The sequence below is a fragment of the Arvicanthis niloticus genome, chromosome X, assembly GCF_011762505.2.
Source record: "Arvicanthis niloticus isolate mArvNil1 chromosome X, mArvNil1.pat.X, whole genome shotgun sequence".
NCBI lineage: Eukaryota > Metazoa > Chordata > Mammalia > Rodentia > Muridae > Arvicanthis > Arvicanthis niloticus.
This window is the reverse complement of record NC_047679.1, coordinates 11,524,479-11,544,334: the sequence shown is the minus strand read 5'-3', so window position 1 is coordinate 11,544,334 and position 19,856 is coordinate 11,524,479. Positions and strand designations below refer to the sequence as shown.

General features: G+C 44.0%; 1 protein-coding gene across 1 annotated transcript; it reads left to right on the top strand.

The window, feature by feature from the left end:
* Nucleotides 1-5,859: 5,859 nt before the first annotated feature.
* On the top strand, nucleotides 5,860-19,628 carry Gpkow (G-patch domain and KOW motifs). The gene is made up of 11 exons (XM_034484738.2): nucleotides 5,860-6,092; nucleotides 7,161-7,321; nucleotides 7,423-7,547; nucleotides 10,791-10,900; nucleotides 12,013-12,217; nucleotides 14,611-14,743; nucleotides 15,379-15,514; nucleotides 15,708-15,828; nucleotides 15,912-15,981; nucleotides 17,049-17,134; nucleotides 17,210-19,628. The coding sequence occupies exons 1-11, from the start codon at nucleotides 5,923-5,925 to the stop codon at nucleotides 17,342-17,344; spliced, it is 1,452 nt and encodes a 483-aa protein (XP_034340629.1). The 5' UTR covers nucleotides 5,860-5,922; the 3' UTR covers nucleotides 17,345-19,628.
* The last annotated feature ends 228 nt before the right edge of the window (nucleotides 19,629-19,856 follow it).

Sequence of the window (19,856 nt, the reverse complement as noted above, 5' to 3'; positions counted from 1 at the left end):
GTGTATTCTAATCCCAACACTCAGGAAACTTGGGCAGAAAGATTTTCAATGCATAGTAAGCTCCAGACCAGCCTGACCTATATAAGGTGACCAAAAAAACCAGATATGTTAGCTCACTCCCATAAATCCACTGCAGTGGTTTGAATAGGTTTGGCCCCCGTAGCTTCATGTATTTGAGTGTTTGACCATAGGGAGTAGCACCATTAAGAAGTATGACCTTACCTAGAGGAGGTGTGGCCTCGTTGGAGGAAGTATGTTACTGTTTAGGCAGGCTTTTGAGGTCTCCTATGCTCAGGTTCTGGCAAGTTTGAAATTGAGTCTCTTACTGGCTGTGTTCGGATCAAGAGGTAGAATTCTTGGCTCTTCCAGCATTATGCCTGCCTGGATGCTGTCATGTTCCCACCATGATGATAATGGACTAAACCTCTGAACCTTTAAGCCAGCGCCAATTAAATGTTGTCCTTTATAAGAGTTCCTGTAGTCATGGTGTCTCTTCACAGCAATGGAAACCCTAACTATGGCATCCATATAAGCCAATTAAAAATGAAATTTTTAAAAGAAAAAAAAAAAGACTTTAAAGGAAATTACTTTGCATTAATGGATAATTCTGCTCCCAAAGGCCATAAGTTATTAAACAAAAGTCCCATTGCAACTTAAGTGCTTCTATGGTCAGGGACAATAGGTCCTGAGGGGTAGGAAACCAATCGCTGATGTTTTTTACTGAATGGACATGTTGTCAAACTACTTAGAAGACATTTGTTTATTTTTGTTTATTTATTTTTTGAGACAAGGTTTCTCTATGCAAGCCTCTCAGAGATTCCCTTGTCTCTGCTTCCTCAGCACTGAGATTGAAGGTGTGCCCCGCTGTGCCCCGCTGTGCCCCGCTCTACATGTCTATGCTTAAGATCACAGATTTATTTGTGGGCAGTGGTGAATGCAGAGCCTCAGAACAAATCAAAGTGAGGGAAAGAAGTGACTCTGAGTCCTCACACACACACACACACACAGAGAGAGAGAGAGAGAGAGAATCATGTAAGAGCTTGAAGGATGAAGAGGAGTGTAGTGAAAGACTGATCTTTTGGACATGGCATGGCTGTTGTGTTTTATAAAAATATAGGGAGAGAAGGAATACGCTTGGTAGATGTGCAGTCAGGTGTGGGGGAGGGGGGCCTCTGTGGGCCCATGCTGAGGCATCCCTTCCCCCTGAGGGACCAGTCATAGGACTGTATAGTATAGAACAGAGTTTATTCAGGGCATGGGGAGGGGAGCTGAGAGGGTAGAAGAGACAGAGAAAGACAGAAAGGGGGAGAGGGAGAGAGAGAGAGAGAGAGAGAGAGAGAGAGAGAGAGAGAGAGAGGTAATAGAGGACTAGAGGCCAGCCTTGAGAGAGAGAGAGAGAGAGAGAGAGAGAGAGAGTAAGGAGCAAGAGGTCAGAGCAAGAGAGGAGGGGGTAAGCAGCCCCTTTTACAGTCAGTAAGGCACGAGTCTTAGTCAAGGTTTTATTGCTTCAATGAAACACCATGACCAAAAAGCAAGTTGGAGAGGAAAGGGTTTATTTGCTTTACACTTCCACATCACTGTTCATCACTGAAGGAAGTCAGAACAGGAACTCAAGCAGAGCAGGAACCTGGAGGCAGGAGCTGATGCAGAGGCCATGGAGGGTGCTGTTTCCTGGCTTACTCCCCATGGCTTGCTCAGCTTGCCTTCTTACAGCACCCAGGACCACCAAACCAGGGATAGTCCCACCCATAATGAACTGGACCCTCCCCTATTGATCAATAATTGAGAAAATATCTCACAGCTGGATCTCATAGAGGCATTTCCTCAACTGAGACTCTTTCCTCCCTGATGACTCTAGCTTCTGTCAAGTTGACACACAAAACCAGCTACTATATATAAAGTGAATTATATGTATTCACTTTACATATAATTAAATTTTGTTTTTCATATTTTATTCACTTGTTTCATGTTTATATGTACGTGTGTGTGCATCTTGTGGCACTTGTGGGGTTGTCAGAGGCAACTAGTGGCTGGCTAGCTCTATCTTTTCACTATGTCGGTTCTTCAAGAACTCAGGTCTTCAGGCTTGGTAGCAGACACTCTTACCCATTAAGTCATCTTGTGTAAATGTAACTTTTTATTTGCCTGATGTAATTGTTGTCTCCATGGTTTACTGCTTCCAACTGCTAAAGTAGGCCTAGCCCTAGAAGCCTCTACCCTCCATACAATCTAATCTAGGCCTAAATTGTTTTCAGCCTCTGACACTTACTGCTGAATGAGCTCACCCTAATAAGCTCTTTCTGATCTCTGGCTGGCTGGTTCGACTCAGCTGTTCTGGCTCAAAACTCCTCTCCAAGCTGACTGATTCAATCTGGCTTCTCTGGGCTTCTCCTGAGTTGCTCTGCTTGGTCTCAAACTAACTGCAGCCATCAGGTCTAATCTTCTGGCTCCCTTCTCATTCTCTGGCTCATTCTGTTTTTCACCTGTGTCTAGCTTGTTCTCTCTATAAGTAAGACTCTCCCAGTTTAAAAAAAAAACAATCTCTCTCTCTCTCTCTCTCTCTCTGTCTCGTGTGTGTGTGTGTGTGTGTGTGAGTGAGAGAGAGAGAGAGAGAGAGAGAGAGAGAGAGAGAGAGAGAGAGGCCCATTTAGGACTGAGAACTCAGAGTCTCTTTCTGCACTGTTCTCTTAAGTAGCTTCCCTTTCTTCTCTCTTCTCATGAGAGTTGGGTATACCCTATTCTGAAAAATCTCTCTGATTTGTTACTTTGTCTGCCACTAAATCAGACACCATTTTGAAACTTTAGTGCATCCTTCTACAAACTAACTTTACTTTCATTGTTTGGTATTAAAGGTGTATTTCAGCCCGAGGGATTAAAGGTGTGTGTGAAGGGCACAATTCAATCCCAGAGTTCACACTGTGGTCAAATATTCTGCAACAGTCTTCCTAGTCCTAAATTAAGTTTTTCAAATGCCAGTAACTTATGCAGGAAAAATAGGTCTCAAATTTTTCATTATTCATAGTAGATATGTATATACCTGAACTACAAGAATCTTCATTTTAATCTGACCATGTCTTATAGGTTAGATCATCTCAATTTTTTTTTTTTTTTTTTTTTTTTTTTTTGGTTTTTCGAGACAGGGTTTCTCAGTATAGCCTTGGCTGTCCTGGAACTCACTCGGTAGACCAGGCTGGCCTCGAACTCAGAAATCCGCCTGCCTCTGCCTCCCAAGTGCTGGGATTAAAGGCGTGTGCCACCACCACCCGGCCTCAATTTCTTTAAGTTGTTTTCTCTGACTGTCTGACCATAGTGAGGCTATGATATGTTTCTTCTACACTTTTGAAAGCGTATTTTAATTTTACTGAATATCTTGGTCTGCGCTCTATGGCTGTGAATAGATATCATGACCATGGCAACTCTTAATAAAGGAAAGCATTTAATTGGTGCTTGCTAATATGGTCATCACGGCGGGGATCTTGATGGCATGCAAGCAGACATGGAGAAATACATGAGTTCTACATCTAGATCTGTAGGCAGCAGGCAGGCAGAGACCCTGGGCCTGGCTTGAGCATTTGAAACCTCAAAGCCCACCCTCAGTGACACATTTCTTCCAACAAAGCCACACCTACCCCAATAAGGCCACACCTCCTAATCCTTCTCAATAGTGTCAATCCCTGATCACTAAACATTCAAATATATTAGCCTATGGGGGCAATTCTTATTTAAATAACCACACTGAATAATTAAATAAAATGTTGAAATGTTTCTGTGTGTTTTTTTTAAAGTGATTATAATACTCAGGAGACAGGCTGATCTCTGCGAGTTTGAGCCCAGCCTGGTCTACATAGTGAATTCCCAGACATCCAGGGTACATAGAAGGACCTTGTCTCAAAACAAAACAAAAAAGGTGATTTTTTTAGGGTCACCATCAAAGCAAGTCCTTTTAAAATAAGGTTAGTTTATTTCATTTTGGTTGCAGTTGTTATATAATAATTGTACATGTTTAGAGAGTGTAGTGTTCAGATATGTTTGCAATGTTGGGCAAATGAGTAAAGCTAATTAGCAACTGCCAAAAAGTTCAGGATTCAGGCCTAGTGATGCATACCTATAATCTCAGTACTCAGAAGGTGGAGGCAAGAGAACCAAGAGTTCAAGATAGGTCTCAGCTACATATTGAGTACAAGGTCAGCCAAGGGTACAAGAGGCCCTGTCTCTAAAACAATGTTTTTTTTTAAAAAAAATACAGAAAAAAAACAGTAAGACATATAAAGGTCATCATAACACTGATTCATGCTTAGAAGGCCATATCATCAATGAAATTCTTTTTAATTTAATTTTATATGTATGAATAGTATGCATGGGCACCGAGTATGTGTCTGGTGCTGATGGAGTTCAAAAGAGGACAATGGATCTCTAGAACTGGAATTAAGATGGTTGTGAAACACCATGAGGGTGCTGGGAATTGAACCCAGTACCGTGCAAAAGCAACAAGTGCTCTTAACTGATGAGCCATCTCTCCAGGCCTGTCTCTGAAACTCTTGTCCCAAACTTATAACCTCAGACTAATTATAAAAAGTTAACACAACCCATATTGGCATTATGTTCTTCAAAATAACTGAGCTATACTTTTCAAAAGTGAGTAAAGACAAGGACTAAAAAACTACCACTAAAGACTACAGAAGACAAAGGAGGCATACAATTACATAGCAGTGTGTAAGATATCAAAACTGGATCCTGAAAGGGAAAATAGACAATAGCTTAACAGAATTGCACCCAGGGTTAGGGGTGTGGCTCAATGATAAAAAAAGAAAGAGCATTACACAAATGTTAATCTCCTGTTTTGGATAATTTATAATACTGTTATGGAAAATATCTAAAGTTATCTCCATCAAAAATATATGGGGGCTGAGCATGGTGACACACATCTTTAATCCATGCACTTGGGAGGCAGAGGCAGGCAAATTTCTGTGACTTCTAGGCCACTCGGAGCATATAATGAGACCCTGTCTAAAAAGGAAGGGAAGGAGGAATTTCAAAGAGTAACTATTCTGATAGTGCCCACCCCCCAACACACATACAACTGCCTTTTGTTAATGGCAACTGGCAACTGCCAACAGCCTTGCTGTTCTTGCTGAGGGAAAAAAAGGCAACCGAGCCAGGCAAAGAAGCTCCAACCCAGAAAGTCCCGGTCCTTTATGCGAAAGACCAGAAGACACTACCTCATCCAAAAGCTCGAAAGGGTTAAAACTGAAACATAGAGACCATGTGTAACAAAAGCATTTTACAAGAAAACATAAGAAACTGGGGGACGAGGGAGAAAAAAAGAAATTAAAGGAATATAATTTAACGGTATAGTGCTTGCTTAGGCGAGGCCCTAAGTTAAATTATTAGCACTGAAAACTGAACTACATCCCTGGCACAATCCCGATTTTTCACCTTATGACACTTTCTACATCAGTAAGGTTCTCATTGTGGAAGCACATTATGTGCTTGTCAAACACAAAATTTATTTATTTTGTTTTGTGTACTTGTCCAACACAAAATTTATTTATTTTGTTTTGTGTATATAAACATTTTGCCTAAATTTATGTATGGGCATCGCGTACGTGCATGGTGCTAGCGGATGTCGGAAGAGGGTATAGGATACCCTAAAACTGAATTCCTAGAGGTTGAATGCCTAGGAATAACCTAATCAATCTTCCACCGCGGCTATATCACACTGAGAACTACATTTCCCAGAATACTTGGTACGGCACGTTCCTATGACGTCTAAAAGAGTTTCCAAACCCCGATTCCTGTTTCCCACGGCTTCAAGTTGAGGCGTTGCATTCTGGGATAGGTTCTTGCCTTCCTGGGCCGGCCCCTAAGGACTTGAGCTTAACTTCCCAGCAAGCAGAGCGCTCGCCTGGGACTCGAGCCAAGATGGCGGACCGTGGGAGTCCGCCACCGGCTGTCCCGTCAACGGCTCCGATTTCTTTCGGTTTCACTCGCACGTCTGTCCGGAGGCGGCTGACAGACCTCGGAGACGGCGATGGACAGGCCCGAGAGGAGAAAGATTTCTTGGCGACCGTGGAAGGGAGGGAGCTGCAGAGGTGAAACGCCGGGTCTTTCACGTTTTGTAAATCGGTGAAATGGGCGTAAGCGGGAGGGCAGAGTAAGAGTCGTTTGTCCTGGTGACAGTGGCCTGGAAAGCCTGAAACACTGCCTCGGGAAATTTATGGAGGTAACCAGGAGTGGCGGCAAATGTCTACGAGTCAAGACCTGGGAGGCTGGCGCAGGGGTCCAAGAATTGAACGCTAGCCTGGGCAATTTGAGAGGCTATATTTAAAAGACAATTAAACAGGGAGAAAATAATTTAAGGGTAAGAAGGGTGAGTTGTTAGGTGAGTGAAGTGGGACCTGAGAACCAGAGGTAAAGATTCCTCAGAGAAAAAGTCGTTGGAACTTGAGGATGTGTGTTTTGAGAAAGGGAAAGGAGGGAGAATAACAGGATCCTTCCTGTCTCAACTGAAATGATGGGAGCTTCTACAATTTGGAAGCAAATTCAAGTTTGGGCAGGCCATCATCAGCATAGTTAAGAAACGAAGGCCCGAAAGGCCTAAGAGGGGGACAGTTTGCGGGCCTGGAACTGGGGAGGATCTGGAGTAAAGGTGGTAATTTGTAGTTCATTGTGATTGAAGGCCTAAGAATGATTCCCACAAGACACATTTAAGGCGGGGGGGGGGGGGGGTCACGAGGAGAAATGATACATGGTTGTAATTCCAGCACTAGGAGGTTGCACCAGGTTGACTGAGAGTTTATAAGACCAGCCTGGGCTACATCTTGAGATGTCTCAAAACAAATATGAGTGGACCTGTGAATAGTAACCTGTGGAACATGGTCCATAGGGCTGAGCACTGATAGTTATTTTGTTTGTTCCTTTCCTTCTTTCTTTCTTGATGTTTATACTTCCTTTCTTTGGAGGGGGTGTCAAGACAGGGTCTCTCTGTATCCTGGCTGTCCTAGAACTCACTCTGTAGATCAGGCTGGCCTTGAACTCAGAGATCCTCCTGCTTCTGCCTCCCAAGTGCTGGGATTAAAGTCATGCGTCACCACTGCCAGCTGATATTTCTACTTTCTAATATGTCTACTTTCCCAACCTTATTTCTGTCACCACATCAGTGTGAACCCTCCAGAAGCCCCCAAGGAGCTGGTTATCCCGTTGATCCAGAATGGCTCTCGAAGGCAACCACTGTCCAAGAACCCTAAGTCATCCTCAGAAACTAGCACCGTGTTGATGTCAGACGGTGTGTTGTGCCAGGCTGTGAAGGAACTCATTGAGGGTGAGTGAAACCTTCCTGTTTGCTCTGCCCGGCGCAGATAGAAGGGGAAGAAGTTGGAAGGATAGGGTATGGCCTCATTGATCCCTCCCATTCTTCCTTAGAATCCAAGAAGTCTCTGGAGGAGAGGGAGAATGCAGGTGTTGACCCCACGCTCACTATCCCCATGATCCAGAAAGGATGTACTCCCAGTGGGGAAGAAACAGACAGCGAACCTCAGGCTGAGACAGTGAGCTGTCCCTTTGTCTCCCCCCTACACCATCCCCTCTACCCTGTCTGCCTAGCCTCCTTGCACATAGCAGGGAAAGTGTGTGTGTGCGTGTGTGTGTGTGTGTGTGTGTCCCAAAGCCTTGCCAATTATCCTTTCCTCCTTTCATCCTTATTAGAAGCATAACAAAATAGACAGCAGGGTGTTTAAGAAACGTGCTTGAATTCCGGGATTATCTGAATGAGGTGGACAACAAAGTATACAGTAAATACAAATGCCATGAGGTTATGCACTGTTTGGAGCCACATTTGTCTGTTTCCTCTCTCCTGCTTTGTTGTGATTGTAGCCTGCAGTGCTTGAGGAGCACTAAGGAAGCCTATTACTAGATTGGAGGGAAGGGGGGGGAGGTTGGGCAGTAGATGAAGGCAGAGGGGGCCAGATCAGAAAGAGCCTTCTGAGCCACAGGGCGGACTTGTATCTTTTACTGTGAGTGCAGTTAGAGCTAAGAGGAAGTCTTGAGCAGACAAGGGTTAGAACAGGGTCCCCTTTGTCTGCCATGACCAAAGATGACTAGGAAGTAAAGGTAGGGAAGGAGGGAAGTAGCCTAATCCGGAATAGAGGTCTCAAGGACACACATAGGAGTGGCTGGAGTACGGCCTGGAAGGATAGTTAGTTAGGGTTAGTGAAGGAAGAACCATCAGAATGGTACTCTTTTGGTTTTTCGAGACAGAGTTTCTCTGTATAACCCAGGCTGTCCTGGAACTCACTCTGGAGACCAGGCTGGCCTCGAACTCAGAAATCCGTCTGCCTCTGCCTCCCAAGTGCTGGGATTAAAAGAGTGCACCACCACTGCCTAGCCACAGTGGTACTCCTAATGGCAGCAACAGCCCAAGAAAGCCACACTTGTGGGAAATCACTGTCACATGTCAATCTGAGGCAACAATCGGAAAGGAATGAAGAAATGATAGCAGGAAAGATGGAAAGTGTGTTTGTGGATGTAAAGTTTTGAGCTCAGCTTCTTAGCTTTTTTAGCTTTTTTTCCGCTTTTGACACACAGTTTCTCTGTGTAACAGAGCTCCTCTGGCCTGTCCTGGACCAGGCTGGCCTCATACTGAGAGATCCACCTCCATCTTCCTTCTGAGTGCTGGGATTAAAGATGTGTGCCACCTCGCCTGGCTAGTATTTTAGCTTTTATTCATATTCAATTTTAAAAACGTATTGTATTCAAGTACATTTTTTAGCTTTTTCTTCTCTCAGAGAGAAGATGTGATACATCCTTTCTCTCAGCTGCTGCAGTCTCAGTCTCCCGATGTGCTTTGGATTCTTCTTTTTGAGACAGTTTTATATAGTCTAAGCTGGCCTTGAATTCGCTCTGTTGCCAAAAATGACCTTGAACTTCTGGTCTTCATGCCTACAACTCTTATCAGGCTTTGTGGTCTGCCCCATCTTTTTTGAGACAGGGTCTTGTTGTATCCCTGACTGTCCTGAATTTCTATGTAGATTAGGCTGGCCTCAAACTCACAGAGATCTGCCTGCCTCTGCCTCCCAAGTGCTGGAACTAAAGGTGTGCAAACTGTATCCCACTTTGCCTCCCTTTAAAAAAAAACAACAAAACTCATGTTTTTCTTTTTTCTTTCGATGCTTTGGTTGGAACCCAGGACTTTCCCTGTGCTAAATGCTATACTTCTTGCCCGTACTTCATTTTATCCTGTTCCAGCCTTGACCTCATTTCTCTGATTTCCCCATCTCTGAGCCTCCACACCCTCTACATCTCAGATGACCACAATTCTATCCATCCTTGCTCTCAGCTTAAAATCCTTGGAGCCAGTCCTTGGCTTCCCTTTTTATTTCCTATCCTCCACACAGCCTATAAGCCCAGCCTCATCATCTCCACTTCAGTAGGTCCAGAAGCCGACAGCTTCTTGTCATCCTCGTTAATAGCATCCTGAGTACAGGCAGCATCTGAACTAAGTTTCTCGTGGGTCTTTCTTTGGGCTCCCATGTGACTCTTGGTCCCATGACTCTTTCCAGTTCTCATTAATTTCTTACCATATCTGCTTCCACTTTCCCTGTTGATTTTCATGGTTCTTAACCATACATACAAAGTCTTACCTTACCACAGGCCTTTTTTGTTTGTTTTGTGTTTTGAGACAGGGTTTCACTGTGTAGCTCAGGCTGGGCTTGGGCTCACAGAGATAAGCTGCTCCCACTTCCCAAGTATAGCCTTTGTTTTTACAACCGGGTCTGTTTGGAGCAGTCTTCTCATACCATCATCTGTTCTTCTGTCTTTTATTATTTATCTGATTAAATGTCATGTTGGTGGCTCCCATCTCCCTTTGAATTCCCTTAGCAGGTATTTTTGTGGGGGGTAGTTTTCGTTTGAAGATGGGCAGGCAGGGGTATGGTCCCAACATGTTGTCCAAGTTGGTTTCCAATTCTTGGGTTTAAGCCAGACTCCTCTCTCACCTCACACATAGCCGGGCCTACTGGACAGTGCAGCTTTATTTTAAATGGATTACCACTTGATGTAGCATGTTTACAGAACTTGATATATGTCTTGATAACTAGAACATAAGTCCCAACAGATGTTTCCCATTTTATTAGTTCCTTATCCTCAGCACCTAAATAAATAGCACTTTCCACAGTCCTTTAAAAAATTTTTTGAAAGCATGTGAATATTTGTTGAAGCTGGGTGTGGTGGTCCATGTCTTTAATCCCAGCACCTAGGAGACAAGATCAAGCTGACCTCTGAGTTTAAAGCCAGCCTAGTCTGGTCAACATAGAGTTCCAGGCCAGCCAGGGCTACGTAGTGAGAGCCTATCTCAAACAAACAAGCAGTGGGGGAGAAGGGGCAGTAGAACAATGGCTCAGAGTTAAGAGCACTTGCTCTTATAGAGAGCCTGGATTCAATCCCAGCACCTACATGGCTCACAACCATCCATACCTCCTGTTCCAGGGCATCCAATGCTCACTTCTGACCTCCACTGAAACCAAGTACAACACACACATGTTTACATATATGTAAGCAAACCATTCAGACACATAGCATAAAATAATTCTAAAAAAGGTTTTGTTGTTACTGAAAGCCTCGGGGTAGAGGAGCAGAGTGAGGAGTGATAAATGAAGACTGCCCTGTGAGCTGTCTATTAGGGGCCAGGGCTGGAGAAAGTCATCCCTTGAGTGGAGTGGCGGGCAGCAAATACACTGCAAACAGAGGGCCCATCCCAAGGAAAATCTGACTCTCTTCTCCTGCCTGACCAATAGGTGCCAGAGGAAGCCAACTATGAGGCAGTCCCTGTGGAGGCCTATGGACTGGCCATGTTGCGGGGCATGGGATGGAAACCTGGCAAGGGCATCGGCAATACTTTCAGTCAGTGAGTTTGGTGGGGGTTATGGGGGGGGGGACAATGGGTATAAACAAGACCCCTATAGTTACATTTAATCTAGAACTCTCCAGGTGGTGAGGGAGGACATTATCACCCTCACCAGTTCAGTAGTTGCCCATTACTGTTTCAAACTGTGGTTTCCACAGACTGTAGGTTCAAGCCTTGTTATTCCAAAAGAACAAACCAAAAAGCAAACAACCGCACATTTGTCTTCAAAACACTAAGGTCCCTCTTTGCGGATCAGTTTTCTCATCTGAAAAATGCAAGTGGGACTGACCTCACAGGTTTCTTGCAAGAATTAAATGATTATACTCCTGGTAGGGTTTAGTCCCTGGTAAACTAGCAGAAACTAAACATCTTTACTCTTATTTTATAGACTTATAATCCTTTTGTTGGGCTGGTGTGTAGCCCAGTGATACAGGCTTGCCTAGCATGTAAAAGATCTTCCATCCCTAGAAGTGAAAGCAAAATCCCTTTGCAGTTGTAAATCCCAAAGAATTCCTAAGTCATTTGGTAAGCCAAATGTGACCGTGATTGATAGTGAACATTCTTTACTGTTTCCCTTGCTGTGTACGTATTATATGATTTCTTCTGTAGAAATATTAGTATATTTGTTTATACAAACCTAATTTGGCACTTGTAGGTAGGAGTAATAAAAGTATATGGGACAAGTTAATTTAGTTAAACTAAATGAAATTGCTATTGGGGGTGGCTAAAAGTGAAGCTCGGTGGTAGAGTGTGCTTATGGATGAAACCCTGGCTTTGTCCCCTAACACCACAAAAAAAGAAAAGTTGCCATTTTTATAGCTAAGAAGGTCCTTATATGATATCAGAAATGGTAATTAAATATACATGTGAGCTGGTGAAATGGCTGGGCAGGTAAAGGTCCTTGGCCTGCAATCCTGATGACCTCAGAACTCATGTGAATGAAAGAGAATGAACCCACCCCCAAGCAGTTCTCCAGTTTTCACATGTGTGTCATGGTGCACAAGCACACACAAATAAATCAACAATTAAACCGTGTATTTCTGAGGTGGCTTTGGGTGCTGGAAGGGTTGCATTGGAGACTTGTACTCCCACAAGCCTATTTTTCTCTGCAGGGTAGTGAAGCCCAGAGTCAACTCTATAAGACCAAAGGGCTTAGGGCTTGGTGCCAACCTGATGGAGGCTCAGGCCTTGACCTCCACTGGCTCTCACCAGAGACCAGATGGGGATCGAGAGAAGGATAAAGACCAACCTCAAGGGCTGATGCATGGAGGAGCTGTGGCTGTCCTTTCTGGCCAGTACCGGGGCCTCTATGGGAAGGTAAGAAACATGAAGCTATGTCGGGTAGCAGGGAAGATTAATTGGAGGACTGGAGTGAGGAAGAATGATGCCTAGGAAAGGCTGCCAGGTGGCATGGTACATGCCTGTAATCCTACCACTCCAGAAACTGAGGCAGGGGGATCACAGATTCAAGAGCTGCTTAGGCACCCTAGCAATTGTCTAAAGTTAAATAAAAAATTTAAAGGAGTTAAGGGATCTAGCTCAGTAAGTAGAAAGAGGCACCTAACAGGAAAAAAATAAAACCATGAGAAAGAAGCAGGCTAACAGAAGCAGGCTAAGCAGAAAGAAGTGCTGTAATACCAGCACTCAGGAGACTGAGGCAAAAGAATTTCCAAGAGTTCAAGGCCAGCATAGGAGAACTTTTGTCAAAAAAAAAAATACCCACAACCAATCAAAATACAGAGTTGTGAAGCCCAATCCCAAGGGATACATCTACAAAACACTCTGAACTTAAGGCTCAGAGAACATTGCAAAAGAGGGAGCACAAAGACTATAAGAATGGTGAGGAGTTTGCTGTGAGATTATCTTCTAGCAGTGCCAGAAGCTACACCATAAAGTGTCACCGACATGATTGCCCAAACATGAGCTGAACAAGGACAGCACTGGTCTATATGACAGACTGGATGGTGAAAAGCCCGTGAGGCCTCAACCCTGTACAAAGACCTCTATGCAACTGAGGAAAGCTGGGAATGGGAGAGATGACCTTCCTAGGGAAGAGCATACCAACTGGTTGGTCAGTGCCAAACAGCCCTGAAAATGTACATACAGGTAGCATTATATGGACTGAACAGGTTATATTTAGGACTGTGTGGGTGGATGGATGGATGGATGGATGGATGGATGGATGGATAGATGGATAGATAGATGGGAGGGTTTGGAGGGAGGAAGAGGAAGGCAGAAAAAGAAGGGATGGACATGGTGGCATACTTGAGAGATTGAAGCAAAATTGAAGACTATCCCGAGCTATGTAATGAGTTCAAAGCCAACCTCTGGTATTCAGCAAAACCCGTGTCCAAAAAACAAGGGGCTGGGGAGATAACTCAGTAGAAAAGTGCTTCCTACACAAACTTGAAGACCCCAGAGCCCGTGTAAAATCCAGGAAAGTGTAGCACCTGCAAGGCCTTTTTGAGCCTCAGTTCTCGATCAGAAGGAAGAAAATGCCATATCCTACAACTTCCACGAAACTTAAGTATTAAAGCTGAAGCAAGCATTCAAACCCAGAACCTAAGAAACTATAACAGGAGAATTGCTGTAAGTTTAAGACCAACCTGGGGTATATGACAAATTCTAGTCTGACCTGGATCCTGTCTTGAAAAAACTGAAAGCTGTGGAGATGTCTCAGTGTGTAAAATGAGTGACTAGCCTGCACGCATGAAAACATGAATTTGGATCCCAGCCTCACATAAAAGACAAGCATGTGCATCTGTAGCCCAGAGCTGGGCAGTAGAGCCTCGAGGTGGATCTCTGAGGCTCATTGGCCAGCCAGCATAGCTGAATCAGTGAGCTCCAGGTTCACTAGCTCAAAAAAAGGTGTGGGGGCTGGAGAGTTGGCTTAGCAGTTAAGAGTATTTGCTGCTCTTCCAATGACCTGGGTTTAATTTCTAGCACCAATAATGCATGTAATTCACAACTGTCCAGTCCCAGGAGATCCCAGACTCTTCTGGACTCAGCAGACACCAGGAATGCATATGACATGGTATACAAACACATACATGCAGACAAAAACAGGCTCACACATAAATACAAATTTCAAAGAAGTAAGGTGGTTCACACCTTTAATCCCAGCACTTAAAAGGCAGGCAGATTTCTGTAACTTTGAAGACAGCCTGCTAATAGAGTGAGTTTCAGGCCAGCCAGGGCTATCTACATCTACATAGTTTCAAAAAAAAATAAAAGGAAAAAGCATTAGGTAATGAATATTTAAGGAAGATACCTACTGTCAGCGTCTGTCCTCCACACACATATGCACACACCACACCAACAGCAGGTACGTGCATGTATACCCATATACATGCAAGTCTTTGTTTTGCTAAGGGAGACACAGGAACATATACCTGGTCCCACTTCTCAGGAGTCATGGTTTGGGAAAAGTGACAAAGAAACCAGGACTGGTCCTAATCACCAAAGGTTACAGCATGTTTGGGGATAGTGGTGTATACCTTGAATCACAGCACTCAAAGACTGGTGGATCTCAGAGTCATAGGCCAGCCACGGCTACCTAGGAGAACTATTCAAAAACAAAACAAATGTGAAGCTCACAGTCTGCTCAGAGTGAAAGAGAGCCCAAGCCTGCTGGAGGTAAGGGCTAGATATTTTAGATTAGTAGTCCATTCATCCTCCGCCTTCTCCCTCCCTCCTTCCTCCCACCTTAGGTAGAAGGCCTAGATCCTGACAATGTACGAGCCATGGTTCGGCTGGCAGTAGGCAACCGCATTGTGACTGTTAGTGAGTATTGCCTGCGGCCTGTTTCCCAGCAGGAGTATGATAGCCACACTTTGAAGCCAGGTGAGTCTCTTAAAGCTGGAGAGTTAGAGAAGCATGGGGACAGGCAGGCTCTCCAGATCTGTAAGGAGAAAGGGCACTGTGTGACTTCCAGTCAGAGGTCAGGGATGAGAAGGGACAAGAGTAGTTTATTTACTTTTTGGTGGTGCTAGGATTAGAACCCAGAACCTTGACAGTGCTAATTGGGCTCTACCAAGGAGCCATACCCTCAGCCTAGCTTGTTCAGTTTAACTGAGAAGAGCTTGATCTAACACCATGCATCTTCATCCTCTCTGAGCAGGAAGAAATGGATATGGAATCCAGTTTCTACCCCAAGAGGTCCTCATGTATTTAGAGTGGTGGTCCCCTCTTTTGCTAAATATGAGACTAGGGTTAGGGTGTGAGCAAGGAGAGTCAAACAGAACAGTGATGGATGTGGAAGGGCCAGCTAGGAGGTGCCTGAGACTTTTCTTCCACTCTTGTGAACACTAAGCAGTTGACTCTGCTGTCTTTATTGTGTGCCAGGTGGTTGAGAGGGACTTGTTGAAGGAGATGGATAGGGAATGGGGCTTTTGCCAGGAGGACAATGACCCTTGGATAGACATGTCAGTGAGACAGTGAGGCTTTCTTCTTGCTTGTCCCTATACCCCCTTGAACAGGCCATGTGAGCAAAACTTCCACAGAGCAGCAGAACAGAGCAACTGGAACAGCCTCCTCATTGAAGGCCTTACAGAATCAGGAAGACTCAAAGAGGAGGCAGAAGGATTCAGAGAAGCGGAAGCACTCTCCCCAACGGTAGGAGGTGGTCCACTGGGCTTGCATGGTATAAGGTGGCTCAAGCAGTCAGAGAAAACTTGAAGACAAAGCAGGGCATGGAAGGAACTGGGAATAGCAGTAGGGGCAGGTTTTACAACATGGCTTTTAAAGATAGGCTAGCTGCAACATGAGTGTGACAAAAAGCTAAGCCGAGTTCTGGCTTTCTCCACAGACAGGATAGACCTGTGCCCAAGAGGGAGAAAGCCTCTAGAAACAAGCACTGGTTGCACAGGGACCTACGTGTGCGGTTCATTGACAAACTGCACAAGGGTGGCCGCTATTATAACACCAAGGTAGGACCCCCATAACCAGACGCCCCTTCCTCACCCAGGACTGGACCCTTTAACTTCCTAACATCTTCTATTCATCTTTCTAGATGATAATTGAAGATGTCCTGAGCCCAGACACCTGTGTGTGTCGGACGGATGAAGGCCGAGTTCTGGAAGGTAAGTCTGAGCTACTATACCTAGGATGTTCCCATCTTAGAGGATGATAAAGAAAGGGTCTTCGAGGAGCTGAAGCAATGGCTCAGTGGTTAAGAGCACTGGCTGCTTTTCCAGACAACTCAAGTTCAATTCTAAGCATCCACATGGCAGCTCATAACTGTCTGTAACTCCAGTTTCAGAGGATCTGACGCCCTCTTCTGATATCTCTGAACAATAGGCATACACAGACATAACATGCAAGCAGAACACTCATGCACATAAAAGAAATAAATCTAAAAAAAAAAAAAACTTAAAAGAAGAAAGAAAGGATCCATTCTAGTTCCTGAGGCAGGATTCCCCCAAGTTCAAGGTCAACCTGGACTACAATGTAAAGATCCTATTTTAAAAAGAAAAGAAATGGGGGCTGCAGAGATGGTTCAGCCATTAAGAGCACTGACTGCTCTTCCAGAGGTCCCGAGTTCAATTCCCAGCAACCACATGGTGGCTTACAACCATCTGTAATGGAATCTAATGCTGTCTTCTGGTGTGTCTGGATAGCTACAGTGTACTCATATAAATAAACAAATCTTTAGAAAGAAAAGAAGTGGAGAAAGAAAGAATGGGGAAGGAAAAGTACAGAAGAGGGGGAAAAAAAGGATCTTGGGCCAAGATCTGGGAAGTTGGTCAGGGTTCAGGTTCTTTGCAAGGCCCAGCATCCTCTTTCAGAGCAGATACTTTCTTGAGAGGGATAACTAAACCCTATGTATTTTCCATGTTAGATTAGCATGAAAGTGAGTTTGTCCCTGTCAAAACTATTGCCTTTACAGGAAGAAGTATTCTGAGCTTGCGCTGCAGGGCAGACTGAGAGTGTACCCAGTACATAGTTTCTGTAGGAAAATGCTCCTGTATGGTGGTTATTTCTGTGAACTACTCCTTGGTTTTTCTCACCTGTGAATGGGTAGAGTGGGACTCCATCTATCAACAGGGTATAAGAGTAGCTCTAATAAATATTAGAAGAGGCCCTCCCAACAGGATCTGGTCAGGCTGGCCCTTGCTGTGGACTTCATTCTTCTCTCCCTCATCTGTAGGTCTGAGAGAAGACATGCTGGAGACCCTGATTCCCAAGGAAGAAGGCCACCGTGTGATGGTGGTGCTGGGACCACATGCTGGAAAGGTAAGTCCTATATCTGGAGATCATATCACTGAGGATCTGGGCTGATGTTGCTCACTCTGCCCCATCCCTCCTCAGGTGGGACTTCTTCTGAGTCGGGACAGAGCGCAGAGTCACGCTTTGGTCCAGCTTGAGAGAGAGAATCGGGTGGTGGAGCTCCACTATGATGCCATCTGCCAGTACATGGGCCCTGGTGACTCAGATGAAGACTGATACATGGACCTGTCACTATGTTTGTTGCAGTCTATAACAGATGCCAGGGAGAAGATGGAAGATAATTGTTCTGTCCTCCTTTGAGATGCAAGGATGGGGATGTGTCTAGATAGAGCAAACTATTTACCAAAATGTGGAGTGTAATAAAAACCATTTTAAATAGTGGAAGGATGAAATCAAAACCACTATGTAAACTGTAAGTTTGGGTGGGAACTGAGATAACTGAAATGAAAATCCTTCATTTCTTAACCTCTTCCCTGCTGAGGGTTCAGGACAAGTTAAATTACCCATTGAATACATAGCTCACCCTTGAAACATAAAAGCTCTGAAGTCTGTCCCCAGACAAACATGAGAATCTAATATGCTGCATCTCCAAACAACTTCCTGAGTTTGGATCTTGAATGGCCTCTAAAGGCCCATGTATTTTTTAAAGTTTTATTGTATTTTGTTGTTGCTATTGTTGTTGTGTTGTTGTTTTATGTGTGTGTGAGAGAGAAAGAGTATGTGATTGTGAATACAAATACTTTCAGAGACTATGAGTGTTGAGTTCCCCTGGAGTAAGTTACAATTTCAAGCTGCCCTGCATGGGTGCTAGGAACCAGACTTTTGAGACCTTTGGAAGTGCAGTAAGCACTCTTTCCCACTGAGCCACCTCTCCAGCTCATATGCCCATATGGTAAAGGATTCTTGCTCAGGATTGTGCTGCTAGCACATACTTTTGACCTTTGAAAGATAAAGGCCTGGCATACCATGACTTAGGTCATGACTGAGAACCTCCAAAACATACAAATGAGCCCTTTTCTCCTTATAATTTAATCATGGCTGGTAGTTTGTCAGAGGAAGGGGAAACTAACTGCTGTTCCCATTGACAACTCTAGTATGGACATCTGTTTCATCCTTGACCCAGGGAATACCTCCAGGAATGTCCCTGAGCTGATGATGCACTGAAGAGAAAGGAGGACTTCTGCCCATGAATAGGATGGGTTAATCCCAATTTCCAAAGGAGCTTTTAGTCTTAGAACATTGCTTAGGTTAAAAGGTATTTCTGACTCTACAGTTTCTCTGCTTGCCCTAGGTAATTATATTCCTTAAAAGAAAATAAAAGGGATATTGTTGAGAATCCTGAACCTTTTTCCTGCTTAATGGTTGCAGAAGAAAAGTCAGAGCCTTAAACACAATTGTTTCTAAATCATCCCATATATATAGTATTTGACTTAGATCTGATCTGGGCCACAGGTAAAAATCCCTAACTTGTCAGCCCATGGCACACACTAAAACGAATCAGAACACCCAGAACAGAATGATCCTGGCAAATGTGACTGGAGTGGGGCTCAGTGTTGCTGTAGCCCATATCTGTAATCTAGCACTTGAGAAGCTGAGACAGGAAAATTCCCATGAGTTCCAGGACAGTCTGAACTCTGAAATACCCTTTCTTTTTTCTCTTCTTTTCTTTTTTTTTTTTTTTTTTTTTTTTTTTTTGGTTTTTCGAGACAAGAGTTTCTCTGTGTAGCCCCGGCTGTCCTGGAACTCACTCTGTAGACCAGGCTGGCCTCGAACTCAGAAATCCACCTGCCTCTGCCTCTGCCTCCCAAGTTCTGGGATTAAAGGCATGTGCCACCACTGCCCAGCATACCCTTTCTTCAAAACCTAATAGGAAGTGTGCTAGGTGTGGTAGTAAGAACCTGTCTCACAAAAGAAGTAAGGATAGTGTGGCTTTGTTTCTTCCCTTTTATGTCTCTCTCTTCTCTAAGACATTGATTTTGTGTCAGATAAGATAGGGAAGAGTGGACATCTCGTTCCTGACTTCAGAGGAAATGCTCAGTGTGTCTATATTTAATATAATGTTGGCTATAGATTTATTGTATATAGGATTATTATTTTGACATATTTCCATGTATTTGTACAGTCTCCAGAGTTTTTATCACAAAAATATGTTGAACTTTGTCAAATGGGTTTCCAGCATTTACTGAAAGAATTTCATCTTATTCTGTCCTTGAGTTTGTTTATGTGATATATTCCATTTACTGATTTCTGTATGTTGAAACACCTTTGCCTTTTGGGAATGAAGCCTACTTGGTCATAATGTGTAATCTTCTCAATGTGTTCCTAAGATTCAGTTTGTAAGCATTTTGTTAGGAATTTTTTAACAACAATTTTATTGACTCTGGGAGAATTTCACATCATACCCCCTCATCACACTTCCCAGTCCTTCCATGTCTGTCCCCCACCCTACTTTGTGACCTCCCTGCCAAAACAAGTTAAAATGAAAATAATAGAAAACTAAGTCCCATCTGTGTTATCTCTATACTCGGTGGAGCATGGTCAAACTCCTGTTGGTCTACCTCCTGATTAGAACTGAGTCCTTCCTATCCAGGCTATTACTTTTAGGAAAGTTGGGATAAGGGTTGTCACAGAAGCCTTTTGTAACAACCCGCTCTGTTCCACAGGTCAGGGTTTAGCAAGAGAGAGAGTTGGGGGAAGAAGGGGAAGAGACTCGAAGAATAGAGACAAG

What these genes read in the sequence shown, in the direction of transcription:
- Gpkow (XM_034484738.2), top strand. Translation starts at nt 5,923, where the DNA reads ATGGCGGACCGTGGGAGTCCGCCACCGGCTGTCCCGTCAACGGCTCCG. An exon ending in GCCGCTATTATAACACCAAG is followed by an intron (nt 15,829 to 15,911) that starts GTAGGACCCCCA and finishes TCATCTTTCTAG; the next exon opens with ATGATAATTGAAGATGTCCT. An exon ending in TGAAGGCCGAGTTCTGGAAG is followed by an intron (nt 15,982 to 17,048) that starts GTAAGTCTGAGC and finishes CCTCATCTGTAG; the next exon opens with GTCTGAGAGAAGACATGCTG.